The sequence below is a fragment of the Bombina bombina genome, chromosome 4, assembly GCF_027579735.1.
Source record: "Bombina bombina isolate aBomBom1 chromosome 4, aBomBom1.pri, whole genome shotgun sequence".
NCBI classification, from domain to species: Eukaryota; Metazoa; Chordata; class Amphibia; order Anura; family Bombinatoridae; genus Bombina; species Bombina bombina.
In genome coordinates, this window is record NC_069502.1 from 901,139,288 (window position 1) to 901,159,228 (window position 19,941).

The 19,941-nt window shown below is 33.6% G+C and overlaps 1 protein-coding gene across 1 annotated transcript in view; it reads right to left on the bottom strand.

Annotated features, from left to right (window-relative positions):
• The window catches only part of ADGRG6 (adhesion G protein-coupled receptor G6), a 260,695-nt gene that overhangs the window by 68,363 nt on the left and 172,391 nt on the right, over positions 1-19,941 (bottom strand). The window contains exons 7-10 of the mRNA XM_053711820.1: positions 19,070-19,150; positions 18,446-18,547; positions 14,038-14,118; positions 2,567-2,655 (exon numbers count right to left, since the gene is read on the bottom strand). Coding sequence (XP_053567795.1) covers positions 2,567-2,655; positions 14,038-14,118; positions 18,446-18,547; positions 19,070-19,150 — 353 coding nt within the window. The remainder of the gene's footprint in view (positions 1-2,566; positions 2,656-14,037; positions 14,119-18,445; positions 18,548-19,069; positions 19,151-19,941) is intronic.

Sequence of the window (19,941 nt, forward strand, 5' to 3'; positions counted from 1 at the left end):
CTGGGATCTATAACAGTCACCCAGCAGACCGACCTCTTGGAGTAAAGATGGATAATCTGTGATGAAAATACAAGAAGACACAAAGGTGCCTATATGGCCTAGTACAGTCTTATACCAAGGAGCAGTAGTATGTGTGGTAAGATATATACTCACAATAGGTGATGCATCTCCATTGATGCTATTCAGACAGGGAGGGATCAATACAGTCACCCAACAGACTATGACAAGGCTTCCACAGGAGGCAATCAGCAAAAGTCCAGTGGACCAATATAGATCCAAATAATACACAGTAGCAAGTGTTTTAGGTAAAAAAGTATTAAACTTTACTAACAAAGATTAAAATCAAGCGACGCGTTTCTCAGCAGCTTTGTTAGTAAAGTTTAATACTTTTTTACCTAAAACACTTGCTACTGTGTATTATTTGGATCTATACTTTAATACTTTTTTACCTAAAACACTTGCTACTGTGTATTATTTGGATCTATACTGGTCCACTGGACTTTTGCTGATTGCCTCCTGTGGAAGCCTTGTCATAGTCTGTTGGGTGACAGTATTGATCCCTCCCTGTCTGAATAGCATCAATGGAGATGCATCACCTATTGTGAGTATATATCTTACCACACATACTACTGCTCCTTGGTATAAGACTGTACTAGGCCATATAGGCACCTTTGTGTCTTCTTGTATTTTCATCACAGATTATCCATCTTTACTCCAAGAGGTCGGTCTGCTGGGTGACTGTTATAGATCCCAGACTGCTCCCATTGCACTAACTGGAGTGCTCCTAAGATTGTGAGTCTAATATAACACAACCTGATCGTATAATCTTTGTGGATCAAACAATATTGGGCCATGTGGCGCATCTGTCTCTTCTCTCGTATATAGAAATTTGAATCAAATTATTAGAAAATTCTAATGAAATTTTATATTTAAAAATAGCTTTAGAAATAGTATTACATTAAATGAATGTTAGAATGTTGTTCATCATTCGAAATTCGAAACAAACGAACAAATGTGATAAAATAAGTTTAATTTTTCAAATGTTGCAAAACATTCACCGATCCTTAATAATATCTCCTATTTCCTGTTTTTCCTCTATACCTAGTTGGATCATGAAGTCTTTCTTTGTATGTTTCATGTTTTAGACCATGTATTATTCTAGTAGCTCTCCTTTGAAATGTACGTTAAACTTTTCATACCTCAGTTCCATGCCTCTTTTGTCATTCCCTTCAGCATTTAAAGGGACACTCTAGTCCAAAATAAACTTTCATGATTCAGATAGGGCATGTAATTTTTTCCAATTTACTTTTATTACCAGCTTTGCTTTATTCTCTTGGTATTCTTAGTTAAAAGCTAAACCTAGGAGGTTCATATGCTAATTTCTTAGACCTTGAAGGCCGCCTCTTATATGAATGCATTTTGACAGTTTTCAACACTAGAGGGTGTTAGTTTGTGTTTGTCATATAGATAACATTTTCCTCACGCATGTGGAGTTACCTAGGAGTCAGCACTGATTGGCTAAAATGCAAGTCTGTCAAAAGAACTGAAATAAGAGGGCAGTTTGCAGAGGCTTAGATACAAGTATATTAATATAACTGTGTTTGTTATGAAAAACTTGGTAATGGGGTAATTAAGGGATTATCTATCTTTTAAAACAATACAAATTCTGGTGTAGACTGTCCCTTAAACCTATGAGCCTAGATGTTTTGCAGATCACCTTCATGTAAGGTGATTTACAACAGTGCAACTCTTGGTAGAGCCCTCTACTCATTTGCTTCTTATAAATGCTACGTTTGCATATTATACCTATGTTTATAGCGCTGCTGAATCTGTTGGTTCTCTACAAATTACTGATAATAATAATTGATAATAATAATTTATATCCTTCAGAACTGTACACAATATTCAAGATGAGGCCTAACAAGTGTTATGTAAAGTGGCATAAGAAACTTTCTATTTCTGCCGCTAATAATTCTCCCAAACTTCGGTCTGAGCACTGGTGTGTTTTGAAACTATGAAATGTTAGCCTAAAGAGTGGATCTTAACTGACTCTACGGTTTTGATTAATCTAGATATAGTATAGCTATTATTATTAATACAAAACAGTATTTTAACATCATAACATTAAAATATATAACGCAGTTTACAAAATAAATTTGCATTAAAGGGCACAGTTTACAAAATAAATTTGCATTAAAGGGATACAAAACCCATTTTTTTTCATTCATGATTCAGATAGAGCAGGCAATTTTAAGCAACCTTCTAATTTACTCCTACTTGTAATTTTTTCTTCGTTCTCTTGCTATCTTTATTTGAAAAAGCGGGAATGCAAGATTAGGAACCGGCCCATTTTTGGTTTAGCACATAGGAAGCGCTGGTTGATTGGTGGCTAAATGAACAAAGACAAATTTATAACAGGAGTAAATTAGATAGTTGCTTAAAATTGCATGCTCTATCAGAATAAAGAAAGAAGAAAATTGGGTTTCATATCCCTTTAATATTTCATACACATGTGAAAAATAAGTAGTATATATATTTTTACAATACATACAGTAAATCCACTTACCCATTTTAATACTGCCTTTGACACTGGTTCTCCATTGACAAGAGTCACATTTTTTGAAAGTGTAATGGAAATCCTATAAAAGGTCCCAACTGTACAAAAGAAATGAGTGTTAACAAGGGAATTAATATGCAAACAAGTTATCTTACAGTAAATTATCAATGGTAAAGTTAAAGGGACGGTAAAATCAAAATGAAACTTTCATGGTCTTGATAGATCTTGAAATTTTAAGGAACTTCTCATGTATTTCTATAAAAATGTATATTACCAAATTAGCTTTGTTTGTTTTTTGGTATCCTTTATTGAAGTATAAACCTAGGTGCTCTCAAAAGAACCTCAGGAGCTTTAGCACTCTATTGCAGCAGTGTCTGCAACAATGTTTGTAGCAAATGTTATACATTGTTGCAAACACTGTTGCCATAGAGTGATGAAGGCATGTGCACACTCCGGAAGTCACTTGAGCCCATATAGGGTTATTCTTTAACAAAGGATACCAAAAGCACAAAGCAAATTTGGCAAAAGATGTAAAGGGACAGTATACTGTAAAAAATGCTTTCCTTTAATGCATTTCCAATTACTTGTTATACCAGCTGCGGGGTACACAATGTATAAGAAATTGCATTTTCAGGTTAATTTGTGCATATGAAATTGCTGTTTTTGTGCTCACACGTTATCCGCTAGACAGAGTCTTTTTGCGCTCGTCAGTTAGGGTGCGTTTTACAAGTTGACAGTAAAACATTTTTGCTAGAGTGCACAAAAAGCCAAACTTCGAATATCACCAACCTGTAAACTTATTCCCCCATAAACTTCAATGGAGCGTTAAAAGTGTGTGTGTGTGTGTGTAGGGGGGGGGGGGGGGAACTAACAACCTTACTCAGGTAGTAACCCAATCGCGTTTACTCAAGTGCGCTAACCCGACATGAAATATGAATATTTGACATTCCAATGTTCTTCATATAGCAAAATATATTCTCTTTATTCTTAAATTAATATGTATAGATAGATAGATAGATAGATAGATAGATAGATAGATAGATAGATGATAGATAGATAGATAGATAGATAGATAGATAGATAGATAGATAGATAGATAGATGATAGATAGATACAGATATAAAATAATTTTTTGGTAAAATATATATCTATGTACAGATATGTATAAGAATATTTATTTAACAAATAGCGAAAACATATTCCCCTATGTGAAGAGCATTGGAATGTGAAATAATTTCAGTACAACTAGTAGTTAAACACTTTATTAAATATGAACAGTGCATAGATATGATTTTTCATGGTTTCAGCTACTTGACTGCTAAGTGCTCCAATGCATTTATATACATGTCTATATGTGTGTCCATATGTATTTATACGTTAATATGTGTATACATGTCTGTAAATAAATACATAAATACATATGTACACATATATAATATATAAACAAACACACATATATATATATATATATTTACACACACATATACATATTTAGACATGTATATGTATGTATCTCAAACTTAAATCCCTTTGCAGCAGAGCGCTTATAACTTTTTTATGCATTTTTTAAATAATTTGTTATTAGACAGTGTTATTATGAGTGTAACTGTGCTGTACAATGTCTTTTTGAAGTGTTTTGTGCAACTTTTTAGTTGCTAATCCAATGCGCATTAAATTCACTTGCACTTAAAGGAACGTATTTACTTTCAACTCATAATATGAGCGCTACTTCTGATGCATGCGAAGGTCCGTAATATACCCCTTATCGATTGTGCACAACTCTTAGCACACCACTCGTCATCTAGCCCATCTAGCCCTTAATATGTTTCCATTTATCCCTTTTACTTGCTGAAGTGTATATTATTTTTAGAAACAATTTTTTACCTTTATTTTGTTATTTGAAATAGCAGTGTTTGCCTGTTGAACCCACCACCTATACTGAATATGTAAATATGTTTGTATGCTCTGTAGAAAAGATATGTAAACAGGAGATAACAGTGTAAATCAACCTCCTAGTGGGGGTCGTAAAAGGAGAGATTTGTTTGTATCTGAAATAGCTGCTGGTTTTGCTCATTGAACTCCCCAAGACGTAATTAGCATTGCAATACCGAACTATTAGACATCTTACTTTGCAGTAAGTATAACAAGTCTTTTGGAACACATTATGTGGAAACATCTTTAACTGTACAGTATCCCTTTAATTGCAAATCAAATCAGATATTCACTTTATAAAAGATGTTGCTACATGAGTGTATAACTTCTCAACCAATGTAATAAAAAAAAAAATATCCACCTATATGTTTTAAATATATATGTTATAAAATCTGCATAAGGTGCAAAGCACGTGTTAAAAAAAATATATATTTTTGGAAAAGACCCAAACAAAATGGTTTTACAGTTATACTCCTCAATGTGTTTCTCAGAAGCCATATATTTGTTTAACAAGTGTGTTACATTTGGAGAAATGCCAAGCAAAGCAATATTGTTTTTTTCGATCTATACATCTCCATGTCCTTTGTAAAAAGTTTTATTTTTAACGCTTTATTTTCTTAAAAAGACATGAAAAAAAAACAAATGTAATCAGATATAGCATATAAATCAGAGTGAGCATATCATTTTAAACAACTTTCTAATTTACTTCTATTATCAATTTTGATTAATTCTTTTGGTATCATTTAGTTGGATTTCACAACCCTTTAAAACAAGAAGTGCTTTACCTTCATCTACCACTAGATGGCATAAATAAAAACACTAATGACGATTAGTATTGAGTAAAACTAGTAACTACTATTAACACTCAAAGGAGACTGCAAAATACGTATTAAAAAATGTGGTTGCTTTATGTGAGAAAAATAAGTCTCTAATCTGGATGATATGGTAGATCACTTAAAACCATTTAATATGAATCAAGGAGAAGAATGTAAATAATTTTAAATATTGAATTAATAAAAGTTTATTGTTTGCCTCATTATCCAACGATATTCAACTCTAATTTGTATTGAATACTTAATGAAAGATATTATTCTATGTACTATATAATGATAACCCCAGCAAAGAGGTTAAGCACACAGTAGAAGTACTACTTGAGATCCACAAAACCCAGCTGGTCCCAAGGGGAAACTGCTGCTGATCTAATCAGCAGCGCTAGTTATGCGCCTAGCTGCTGATTAGGCCAGTGGCAATTTCCCCTAGGGACCTACAGTGCTCTGTGGGTCCCAAGTAGTACTTCTACTGTGTGTTTAACCCCTTTGCGGGAGGAGGGGATAAATACATAGTAGTACAGGGCTGCTAGTCTTAAACTAAGATGCTCTATCAAATTAGATCATATTTTTTTACTATTATGGGCCTTTATTTCAACTGAACCCAGTTAGTACTGTCTGTAGATTTATTTGAGGTTATGAGGCGTATTTATCAAAGGTCTGGCGGACCTGATCCGAGAGTGCGGATCACGTCCGCCAGACCTCGCTGAATGCGGAGAGCAATATGCTCTCCGTAGTCAGCATTGCACCAGCAGCTCTTGTGAGCTGCTGGTGCAACGCCACCCCCTGCAGACTCGTGGCCAATCGTCCGCCAGCAGGGGGGTGTCAATCAACCCAATCGTACTCAATCGGGGTGAATTCCGGCGATGTCTGTCTACCTGCTCAGAGCAGGCGGACAGGGTTATGGAGCGGTGGTCTTTAGACCGCTGCTTCATAACTGCTGTTTCTGGCGAGTCTGCAGGCTCGCCAGAAACACAGGCCCTCAAGCTCCATTCGGAGCTTGATAAATGGGCCTCAAAATGTTACTCCTATTCTATTGTATAAGAAAAAAATCATAACTAAATTTTGTGATTTACATTTGTGGGAAACTAATTTTGTCATTGCTTATGAACTCATGGAAACAGTTTTTATGAAATTGATTATAATAAGTATCCGCTTCAAAATTAAAGGGACACAAAAAAACCCCAAATGATTCAAATAGAGCATGTGATTTTAAACAGCTTTCCAATTTACTTATATTATCAAATTTGCTTCATTCTCTTGGTATCCTTTGCTGAAAGAGCAGATTTGCACAATTGGGAGCTTGCTGAATATATCTGGTGAACTAATGAAAAGAGGCATTTGTGTGCAGCCACAAATCAGCAGAAAGCTCCCAGTAATGATTTACTGCTCCCCAGACTACCTAAGTATGTTATTCAAAGGATGCCAAGAGAATAAAGCAAATTAGATAATAGAAGTAATTTGGAAAGTTGTTTAAAATCAAATTCTCTTTCTGAATCATGAACGATTTATGACCCTTTAAGTTCATGATATCTTCAGCCAGTAGTCCAGTTTTAATTAAAATGACATTAAACCCTTCTTGCTTTTTGTAAAAAAAATTGTGCTTGTCTTATGTTCCCTAGGAGGCCAAAAAGCAAATTGTGGAACCTGCAGATGCTGTAATGTCCCTTTAAAGGTGATATTTAAGTTAATCACTTATTAATTCAGCCTTGCAAAGTAAAAATAATTGCATTGCCCCTTTAAGACTGGATCCAGCTATTGTATATTTTTTATTACTTTATGGATGAAACTATTATTTTAAAGGATAAACAATTATTGCAGTCTCCTAAGAGTTTTATTAGGTTAAGATAAATTATAATTGATTTATTGGGGGATTTATCACAGTTTATTTGTAAACAACAACTTAATTACCTGATGTATAAATATATTAGCAAATGAAAACGTGCCACAATAATGGAGTAGCCAATACCCACTTAGATAAATGCCCCTTTTAATGCTACCACAAAAAAATGAAAGTGACTAGAATTCATCAAATTCATATTACACAATTAGACACTACAATACTGCAAATGACTAAGTTAATATTATCTACTTAATATTATGTACAAATAAAACTAATATCCAACTACTTCTGTATTAATACAACCCTAAGGGTTGAATACAACTACAACTTTCTATTTTCACATACTGTTGGTAATCATCTCCTGTCCACAGAAACAAGTCACAGCTGTAACAGAATTGCAGGTACAGTGAATAGCCGTTACTGGCCAGTCATCAGAATTTGGAGATGAGTAGTTGTATTCTGGATGAGTCCTGTTGAACAAATTCTCTTTTGTGTTAGAATAAGATTGATCCAAGCTTTGTTCATGAAAAGATTCCTCAGTTGATATAATTTTTAATACTTCTGTGCACGGAGTGTGAGTTTGTGAGTTTGTGGAATCTACATGTCCAGCTGATGAAGTAACCCATTGTGTATTTGCTGTTAACATATTCTTTGACAACAAATTGTTATCTGTTTTTCCATTGACTGTTGGTCGCTCAAAAGAGACTGTCATAAGCAATTCAGACCATACTGAATCAATCAAAGAGCTGGTAGTTATGAGGGACATTCTTATGTCAGTAGCATCATCTTCATAATACTTAGAATATTGTACTTCTCCGAAATCTGTTTCTACAATAGATGTATCCTCAATGATACTTTTGTTAGACTGCTTTCCACTCTGGGAATTACTATCTGTATAGGTTAGTTTATCTTCAAGAAGAAGATCCTCTCCTACAGGAAATAATGAGGTAGCAGAAGCTACGGATAAACTACTGAAAACACGTGTCAATGGTGGGGTTTTAACATTACTGCTAAATGATTCCTCTAAGTCACCAGAAGAAATAAGAAAATCATTAGTAGTTTCTAAAGTAGCTCCAACACTTGATCCTTTGCTTGTTTCCAGGTCAGATTTTTCTGTATTTTTGTTAGAAATCATACTATCAGTGCTCAGGTAGTTTAATACAGTAGTAAATATTTTGTCCATTGCACATGGCAAAGGCTCATTTTTGTTAGGTTTTTCAGAAGAGATATGATTTGTATATGCAGGGTACACAGAAGGTACTGGTGCCAACGTGCTTGATGTAGAAATATAAATAAATTTACTTATATTTTTTTGATTATGAGATGCCTCATTTTTTATGGTTTCTAAGCTATTTAATCCAAGAGATTCATCTGCATTAATATGTGTAGATTCCCTATTATATATTGAAAGAATATTACTGGGTTTCATATCAGGCGGGATAGAAAATGGAAATAAGTCTGATATTAACAGAAAACTTTTGGTGGGGAAAATTGAAAATTCTGTATTCCCAGTTCTTGGAAATTCAGAATGATCTAGATTTGAAAGTATTGGGTTTTTGGACACTAAATATAATTTTTCTGCTTCCAAAAAATCTTTGTCACCTGAAAATAATATTGCTTGTTCATCATTGTCTTCCAAATGAGTTGCAGCATTTAAATTTAGATGAACAGAGGAAAAAATATTTGGAAGTTTCCTAGTTGGTCTAAAACTAGGACCCTCTGTGTGTAATTTTAATGTTTCTGGGCTTCTATCATAAGATAATGTTGCCTGTTCTTTCCATACATTGTACAGGGAGTCATAACTTGATATAAAGGAAGTAGAAAAAAGATCTGATATTGTTGCGTGGTTTCTCTGCCTGACATTTAAAAAATTATAGCTTGCTCTCAAAGATTCTGAAGGGTCTGCCTTAGGTGGGTTTTCAGAATAGTCCTGTACCATTAACATTTCAATTCGGAAATCTTCTTGTTGGGATTCCTCTAAAAAATCAGTGTACAAAAGGTCTTTCGTATGACTACTGAAGCTTAACATAGAATTTACATATCTGTTCCTGTTATTGACACTGAGAAGATGCATATTTGCTCTTTGAGCAGTTAAACTTTCTGGTAACTGATTCTCTAAAAAAGTAGGAAACAAAAGATTTACATCTGGTTGACTAATAGCAAATTCAATTTCTACAGGAGTACAGCTAACAAGATTGTTGCATGAAGTGGTTTGGGAATTAATAATATAATTTTCTCGCCTATTTGATGAGTGTATGTATTTATTTCTTAACATAAGTGTTGGTATTACTATATCTGTGAAAGTGCTTTGTTCAAAAGGCAAAGATTCTAATGATATGAACTTATCAGCTTCAGAAAAAGTCTTTGTCTCTTTGGTATTTTCCACAAATTTTTTTAGAGTTGTAGCTGCTAAACTAGCAAGATTATACCCTTTGTTTGTAATTGCTTTTAACTGTATGTCATCAGCCATTGTAGGTAAAATGCTTGATACGTGAATGTTATTTTGTTCAGGAAATAAACTTTCTGTAGTAAGTCCATCAAACTGAAGGCTTGTGTCAGATATCATATAATAATCAAGAGTTTGAACTGTAGTAGATCCTAAAGGAAGATGAGTATTTCCATTTAAAAGGTCATGCAACAAATATTCAGACTCGGCTTTACTATGTTTTTTCCCATTGTCGACTTCCTCATTATGACGAGACTGTATAAAGCTATCATTAATTTGAGAATTCCTGGTGTGGTTAAATTTGGAATGTTGTGTATTATTCAAAGATGTGTTTGACATTTTTAAGCTGGTAGCCAAGTTCCAGTTCAATTCAGTGCCAGACCCTTCTGTCTCTATTGGCAAAAATCCAGTCCCTGTACTGGGGACCATAAATAATTGTGCGGAACCATTATGAGCTGTAGTTGACTCATTATAGTTATTTGTGAACATGTTATCTGAATAATGACTGGATGTTTCCTCAACTTTTGTAGTATCCTCACTAGTTTTAAGAGTTGTAGATAGGTTCAAGGAAGATTGTGTTGGTAAATAAAAAACATCTGTGTTTGACATTTCTGGTTCTTCGTCCTTTGTGGTTGAACTTTTATCTTGTGTTAAAGGTCTTTGTTTCACTGGCCACACAATTGGGGTAGAAATAATTCCTATGCTTCGTACACCTTTTATTTTTGAGTCCTGAATCTGCAGCTGAAAATGTGTCCACGAATGTGTGACTGGATTTCTCTTCATTCTGATGAAAAATGTATCAGGAACTTTAAGTTCCTGCATCTCTGCATGTGTTATGCCATACAGTAGATAAATTAAAAATAATTTGTTACTTAAGCAAAAAAATAACATTAGTAATACATTTCTGTTTTCATGCCATTACTAAGCAGACTTGTGGCCTAAATGCTTTTGCAGATGTTAAACAGACAATCTTATGGAGTAATAGAAGTGCAAAAGCATTTAATTATTACACAAATGCTAATTTCTCTCTATAGTTATTAAAGGTATTAAACAAAAAGTTCATGTTGAATGCAAGGAGGTCTACCATGTTCTTTTTCTGAGCAGGAAGTGACTGGTGATTGGCAGATATGTATAATGCACCAATCATGTTCTTGGAAACAGTAAAACATACAGTCAGAATCTAGAATTTGTTTAATAATAAAAGGCTCTAATAAATTAGAGCCTTTAAGTATTACATTAGAATGTACCTTTACATGATTTAATACATTTTGTTAAGAACAAAAGTGTTCACTAAATTATACATAGACTTTTGTTCTTTTGTTGTTATGACTAGAGTAAAATTTACAACTTTAGTAGCATTCAGGCTTATGATTGTATTTAGTAATTTTAAGTCATTAAAGTCATTTAGTTACGTGTCCTTTGAAGTGTGACTATTTTTAAACTTCTAATACTGCTTTTCCCATCCTAGCTAAAATCATTACTATCTCTGTCAGACCATTTTATATCAGTAAAATGATGTAATGGCCAATGTGAAGCCATGTTACACATCCCATTTACTTAGGCCCGCTCCTGCTAGTAGTTCAAACTTATGAACCAGGCATGCTCAGTTTGTCCACATGAGAAGTGTGTGGAACACCTCTGTAAGCAGTGAATCAGCTAGGTTGTTGCAATTCACTACTTACTTGTGGTCTGAGAATAAGATTTTGAAACTAACATTATTGTGACTTATTAATATTTTATTTTAGTTCCAAATGATAAACTAATACCAAAATGATAACAGGTATGTTTATTGCAGCCAATAAGGATATATGATTCTCACTCTGCAATGATATCTGGCCATGCTCCATGTAAAAAGTGAATCACAATAACCTTGCAGATTCACTGTTTATAGAGGCATTTTTAATCATTACCACCACAGAGGGCTTCCTCTTGATTCAAGGCCATACGCTCTCCTCAGATAATAATTAAGGAGGGTTTAGGAATAAATTACTATAGGGTAGAGGAAATAATCTACTTAAAGGGACACTGTACCCACATTTTTTCTTTTGTGATTCAGATAGAGCATGCAATTTGAAGCAACTTTCTAATGTACTCCTATTATCAAATTTTCTTCATTCTCTTGGTATGTTTATTTGAAAAGCAAGAATTTAAGTTTAGATGCCGGCCCATTTTTGGTGAACAACCTGGGTTGTCCTTGCTGATTGGGCAGCACCAATAAACAATTGCTGTCCATGGTTCTGAACCACAAATTTGCTGGCTCCTCAGCTTAGATGCCTTCTTTTTCAAATAAAGATATCAAGAGAATGAAGAAAAATTGATAATAGAAGTAAATTAGAAAGTTGCTTAAAATTGCATGCTCTATCGGAATCACAAAAGAAAAAATTTGGGTACAGTGTCCCTTTAAGGTAGGAAATATGTATTTTTTTAAAAATGTAGTCAAAATTATTAAACAAAATATGTATATACATTACCTAGGAGATATGTAGTTTTATATGAAACCTCATAGTAAGACATTCTTTACTATAACTTTAACAAGAAAAAATAATAATGCATAGCTATATGTTTTTCTAGAGAGAAAAAAAGAAAATTTTCACTAATCTTTTAACAAAAAAAGCAAATAAAATGTATAAAATAAATAAGAAGATATCTTGAAAGCTTCATGCTTTCTCCATCAAATATGCTCAGAAAAACCCAACATTAACCACATCATTCATTGATATTTCAGAATATAAATCTTTTATCGTTCTATTTCAGTAAGTAGTCCAAAATATATCAGCTTTTTTAATGTTTTTTAACTTAGAATAAATTAAATAGCATTTACACTGAAGTACTGACACAAAAGTTGACAAATAAGAGCTAAAGTATGTTGTTCTAAAAGTATGTCATGTTCTTATTCAAGTACAGACATTCTTAAATGTGTTTCATATATTTGTCCTAACCTGTTTGGTTAGGATGGTATTGCATGTATCTACTGCACTTTTAATTGGGTAGTACAGTTGCAAATTACTTTGTGCATATATTACCTTTATATTTTAGTTAATATCACCCCTCTACCTTCTCTCCTTAGGACTGATGATTACATAGAAACATAGAAACATAGAAACATAGAAACATAGATATTGACGGCAGATAAGAGCCATAGGCCCAGCAAGTCTGCCCGACCTTACCTAACAGTATAAACTTATCTGGTTCGTAGGATAGCCCTATGCTTGTCCCATGCATTTTTAAAGTCCCCCACAGTGTTTGTTGCTACTACCTCTTGAGGAAGTTTATTCCATAAATCAATCACTCTTTCTGTAAAGAAGTTTATTCCATAAATCAATCACTCTTTCTGTAAAGCTCCTCCTTCTTGGAGAGAAAAAATAGTGAAGACTTCACAGGGGCTGAATTCTATAAGAAAAAGGGCAAAACCCGGAAGTTTCAGAGAGATGAGAGATGCCTCCCATAAAGCTCTCTGCTCAGTTGAGATGATCTAAAATGATCCTTCATCACTGAGATATCTATCAAAAGATTCTATCTAGAGTGGTACAATTTGCTATAATGCTCTAAGGGGCATCCTCTGCATTTATGTATGTGAAGAAGTGACAAGTACATTGCAGTATAACACTGCGTAACATGATAATTTTGTTACAGTTACATTTTGTGCTTTATATTTTATATTACTTTACATTTCCGATTTGGTCCTTTAAGTTTTATTACATTTAAGCTTTCCACCTTTTACTTTGTATTTTAATGTATTTAGATTCTGTATACAACAGTCAAATTCTGATGATGCTTTAAAAGTTTCAGTGTTACTTTAAAGTGCCATAAAACATTTTGAGTTATGTGCAGATCTATAAAAGGGTCAACTGAGGTAAAACAGTATGTGAAAAAAGTGTAAAAAAAAAGCTTATGTATTTTAATAAAATTTTCAAGAATCTGTAGAATTACTTACACTTTCGTGTTACCAAGTGTAGCATACTCCACCACCCTTAATTAGTGTCCTACTCCAAACCGGGCAGCAAAAGAGCTAAATGCCCCTTTAAGGGCAATGCCCATACAATTGCAGGTACTGCTATTGTTTGTTGCCAAGAGGCTTGCTCGTTTCCATGGGTATAATGTAACATGCTTTGTGAAAGCTTCAGGATTATACTGTGCACTGCTTTAGTCAGGAATTTGACTTCACTTTTTCATCCCCCATAGAGGAATTTGGAGAAAATTGCATTTAAATTAAGTTACATACATGCTTTCATCCACATAAAAAACAGAATGCCCTAATAGTCTATAAGAGGAATAGAGTCCTTATAGAGCAATGTTATCTACGTGTGTTGCATTCCCACGCATTTCACATGAAAATCATTTCTGAATCTCTTTAGTATTTTTACAGATTTTGAGTGATTAACATTCAGGGCACTCTAAAACCAAGAAAAAATAATAATATGAGTTGTCTTACCAGGAAGCAGGCTATCGGTGATATTAGTATCTGTCATGTTAGTAGTTATCATGGTAGATGGTGAGGGAGTTGTTACAGTAGCTGGTAAAAAAGACAATAATATTATGAATTTGCATCATATCATGTTAGGTATAGTAGCATTGTGCATGTTAAAACAGCCAAGTAGTTATTAAATAAGGGAAACACATATAACATGCAATGTTTAGATGGAGATAACACGTTTATTTTCAATTACTCCACTTTTGTAAGAAGACAGATGTTTTTCAATATGGGATATAAATAGGCACAGTATTGCTGCCAAGTTTAAGAGGTGTGGTGAATAAAAGAAAAAAAAAAGATCTTTCAAGTTCTATAAAGTATAATTAGATACCTGGTTGAACGGTTCAATTAAATTCCACTATATTAAAAGGATTTGTCAGACTTCCATGATTCGGATAGAACATAACATTTACAACAAGAAAAAAATTAAAATTTCTCATCACGATAAATCTATGGGCTCAATAATGTTGCAGAACTGCTCATGCAATCTGATGGTAAAAGATTATTCTAATCCGGCCACTCCGTACACTTTGACGTCTGTGTAGAGAATCGGTGGGACAACTCTACGTCACTAGAAGATAAAATGAGAAATAGAAGGGGCAGAGGATACCCAAAGAAGATGGGTCGTCTTTAATATTGATTGGACCCTGGGCTGCTATTTGAGTATTCGGTCATCAAAAAAAAGGAAAAAAAACGTGATTTTTCCATATAGCAGCCCTGGGCGGCTTTATGGAAAATCCCGGTACTAAATCAATTTATTTTATAATTTTTTTTAAATGATTAGCCCAGCAGGAGATAATCCAGTGCTGGGCTAATCATTTTAAAAAAATATAAAATAAATTGCAATGTGTGAAACTGGACCTAGGCAGTACTAATAAGTACTAATAAGTGAATCAATATATAAATGTCTCCACTGTGGATTAATTTAATATATTTATTTACTTATTAATTAATTATTTTTTTATTTTTTTATTTATTTACATATTATATATTTGTTTTTAAGTACATAAATATTTAATGTACAAATTTAATGTATAAATGTATATAAACATAAATATGCCATGTGATTGGCATTGATTCATATCCATGTGATTCGCTGGAAGACTAAGTGGGGTATAAAACTTATAGAGCAGCATGTTTTAACAGATTGTAATCCACTGTTGATTCATTTAATATATTTATTTCATTATTAATTAATTAATTAAATGTTTGTTTTTAATATATTTATATATTATACAGTATATATTTTTAAATACAATTTGTTCTAAATCATTGTCCTTGTGACCCCGCATGAGACGTCTTAACGTCACATGTGAGGAAACGCTACGCAGCACAGGAGCAAAGTACTATACGATGCTGATCACACGGCATTGCATAGTAAAAATAAATAAGCAAAAGCCGGGAAAACTATATGTGGGTAGCGCAGGCTCAAGGGGCAGCTGCCTTGGGCCCCACAACAAAGACTAGGCCCTCGGCAGCTGCCTCTTTTGCCTTGCTTTAAAGACAGCCATACAAAGAAGCAGTAATGATAATAAAAAAGTTAGTTTGGATCACTTTAAACTCAATATTGCATGCCCCATGGAAAAAAACCTTGCAAAGACATTTCATTATTTATTTTACCTGCTCTTCCTGTAATTTAACTTTGAATATAGCAGTTTTCCAACTGCCCCCAGAGAGGCTGGATAGTTTTATATGGAATTCAGAGAACTGACTCTCCTACATGCTGTACAGTGATGGTGTGATATGTGCAGGGAGTCATTTATCTTTGTCTCTGACTTACCAAAGCACAGGAGATAAGATAAAAAACACTCCAACCAGGGGTATTTCCCTGGACTGCAAAACACTGCACATTTTGCAAAAAAACTTCAATTTTAAATGCCTTTAAAATATGTGTTTGGAATGCATAACACTTATAATGTAGACATGAATTTCTGATGCAGTAAAGTCAAAATTATACTTTCTTGATTCAGATAAAACACACAATTTTAACAACCTTCCAATAACTCTAACCCCATAAAGGTACTCACTGATGATGGCCGTGCTCTATCTTCTTGATTCACACGGCGGTCCTTCTTCTTCATCCAGGCAGTGGTGGTGGCAGTGGTCCTCATCTTGCGAGCTTCAACACGGAGGTCCTCTTCATACAGTCTCCAGCTGCACACTGAATAGTGAATGTGAGGTACCCCTTTTATATGGGGGTACCCTTGAATTCCTATTGGCTGATTTGAATCTTCAAATTCAAAACAGTCAATAGAATCTGATGGCTGATTTGAATTTAAAGATTAAAATCAGCCGATAGGAATGCAAGGGTACCCCCATATAAAAGGGGTACCTCACATTTACTATTCAGTGTGCGGCTGGAGACCGCATAAAGAGGACCTCCATGTTGAAGCTCGCAAGATTAGGACCACTGCCGCCGCCATCGTCTGGATGAAGAAAATAGACCGCAGTCTGGATGAAGATGGACCAACTCCTGGATAAAGAAGATGGACCGCTGTCTGGATGAAGATGTACCGCCACCTGGATGAAGACGATGGACCCCCCTCTGGATGAAGAAGATGGAGCACCACATTCATCATCATCATCGGTGAGTACCTTTATGGGGTTAGCGTTAGGTTTTGGGGGGGTTTAAGCTTTTTTTTTTTTTTTAAAGATTAGGTGTTTTGGGGGGTTTTTAGGCAGCAAAAGAGCTGAATGCCCTTTTCAGGGCAATTGGTAATTTATTTATTTTTTAGTTATATTTTTTTATATTTTGGGGGGTTGGGGTGTGGGGGGTGTAATATTAGAGCGGTTAGTGGGGGGTTTTCATAAAAGAGCTGATCGCTATAGTTTTTTTTCTTTTGGGGTGTTTTTTTTAAGGGTATTAGAATAGGGTTAATTATTTTATTGTTTACGGCAGTAACTTTTTTTATTTTCTATAATTTTAGATTTTTGTTTTTGTTTTTTTGTAATGTTAAATTTTTTTATTTTCTGTAATGTTACGGTTATTTTTTTTAGTAATGTTAGGTTTTTTTTTTTTTTAGTAAGGTTAGTTTTTTTTTTTTTAGTAAGGTTAGTTTGTTTTGTTTTTTAGTAAGGTTAGTTTTTTTTTTTTGAAAGGTACAATAAGGTTTTATTTATTTTTATAGGTAAGATTTTTTTTTTTTTAAGATAGTAGCATTTATTATGTTTATTTTTGGTATTTTAATTTGGGTTAGGTTAGGGGGTTTAGATGATAGTTTATTACTTTGTTATGTTGGGGAACAGCGGTTTAGGGGTTAATAGCATAGTTAGGTACTTTGCGATATGGGGGGATGGCGGCTTAGGGGTTAATAGTCTATTTAGGTACTTTGCGATGTGGGGGGTGGCAGTTTAGGGGTTATTTCTGTAGGGGCTTATAGTAACTCGTAATATCAGCGCAACCCGACTCGCACAAAGGGTTTATCAGCAACGCATTGATCGCTCTAGCGCAAGAGGTAGTTACCACTCCACTTGTAATCTAGTCCTAAATAAATCATTGCTTGAATTATGTATTTTTAGAGTAAAGATTAGCTTTAGAATAATTTGAACATGTATTTTTAAAAATTATATTAGTAGTTTAAATATTGAAAAAAATAAGGGTTAAGTAAATGTTCATAAAGCCATTTAGGAATGGTTGTAAATGGTTTACTAGATTGTGCAACCAATGACTGTGTGCGATATAGCTGTGTCTGCACTTCCAGGTTTATTATGAATTAGAAAGCCCACAATATTCAGAATTAAATTACAGGAAAGGAGAACAAAATAAATAATGAAAGTATATTGCAAAGTTGTTTTACTACATGTAATTAAACAATTCATATTAATATCTTGAGGTGTTTAATGTCCCTTTAAAGTAGCATAATTTAACTATTTATAAGAATTCCTTACATGCAACTTCTGAAAAAAATGTTTCCCAAAAAGAGGAAGATTCCAAAATGCTGTTTATGTTCATCTTTTTGTCTTATTTTCTCCTAATCATACCATCATTTCATAGATTTTATTCAAATTAATAATTTAGTCATAATAAACCATATTAAAGATATGAAGAGTGTCTTGCCAATACCAATTTTAAACTATCCAGTCAAGCCTGATAATGAAAACACAGCTGCATGTCATGTGACAAGTACAGATAAATAGGGGTCAAAATAATTTCCTATAGTAATAAAAGTCAACTTTTCGGAACACTGTTGGTCATTCCAGCCAGACTTGTCCTCATGGTGTAGATCGCTTACACAAAGAGCGGAATGGAAAAAAATATTGTTTTGCGAGTTATTCCCCGAGACTTTAATCTTTATGCACACAAGTAAATCCTTTTGGTCTAAATTCTATCCATATTAAAAAAAGAAATTGTGAGACGGAATTTTCTTACCAGAGATTGTGTTATTTGTATCTGTCATGTTAGTAGTTATCATGATAGATGATGGAAGTGATGTAGATGGTGATGAGGATGATGGAGAGGAAGTTACAGTAGCTGGTAAAAGAGATAATTAAATATGTATATGAATTTTCATAGTACCATATAAGGATGATAAAACCATCACCAATTACCTCTTAAAGGGGCAATAAGGACCAAGTGTATTAATATTGAAAAAAAAATATTTTGATAAAGACCCACATCTCCTCTCTGTGGTTTGCAACTGAATTTGATTACCTTCCAATAACGGTTTTGATTGGATCATGGGTGGGTGTGGCTTTCTCACCTTGATGACAAAACATACACAGTAAGATGGCACATTCACTCACTGGATGCCCCAGCAAGACCAGGATCAGGACTATTTAAAAAGCAAGGAGGGGGAGAGAATGCTTTGAATTTCCCCTGATCTTCTCAGGTACTTAATATGGATATTAATGCATTTGGTATATTATGTGCCCCTTAAACCCGTCCCATACATGTATTTCTTAATTACAAGTTGTAAGTGGCAAAATAATAAATATTTAATTTTCATGAATCATGAATTCTTAATATCAGAATATGGAAGATATATTTTCTTACCATATGTCATACTGGTACTATGAATATCTGACATGTTAGTGATGATAATTGATGGTGAATTTACAGTAGATGGTAAAGTAGCTTGTAATAAAGACAAGAATGTAAGTTAATAGGTTGGCTCTACTATATTAAAATTACAAACACAAAACGACAAAAGAGATGTATTGCATTCATTATTAACAGCATGCTTTGATTTTCTATTTAAAAAGGAAGAAAATAAAACTAATCAAGCGATTTATAAAAAAAACAATTCAGATATTTATTTATATTCAATATCTGCTTAATATATTCAATATTAGGTTAATTAGATTTATTAGACTCACAGAACTTCTGTTTTTAAGCCTCCTAGCCTTACTTATAGTAGAATTCCTTGATACTCTCCATAACTTTCAAGTATTATTGAAATGTATATTGATTGCATTACATTTCAACTGCTGATTTTCTTCAGATCTTCAACATTAAGCCAAAGTGGCACGAAACCCCAAATTTTTCTTTCATGAATCGGACAAAGCATGCAATTTTAAATGGACTGGAAGCACACAAAAAAATATTTTATGAATATGTTAGTGAATACAATTTTAACCAACTTTCCAATTTACTTCTATTATCTAATTTGCTTAACCCCTTAATGACCACAGCACTTTTCCATTTTCTGTTTTTTACATTTTTTGCGGTGTTTGTTTAGCTGTAATTTTCCTCTTACTCATTTACTGTACCCACACATATTATATATCGTTTTTCTCACCATTAAATGGACTTTCAAAAGATACCATTATTTTCATCATATCTTATAATTTACTATAAAAAAATTATAAAATATGAGGAAAAATTGGAAAAAAATATGTTTTTCTAACTTTGACCCCCAAAATCTG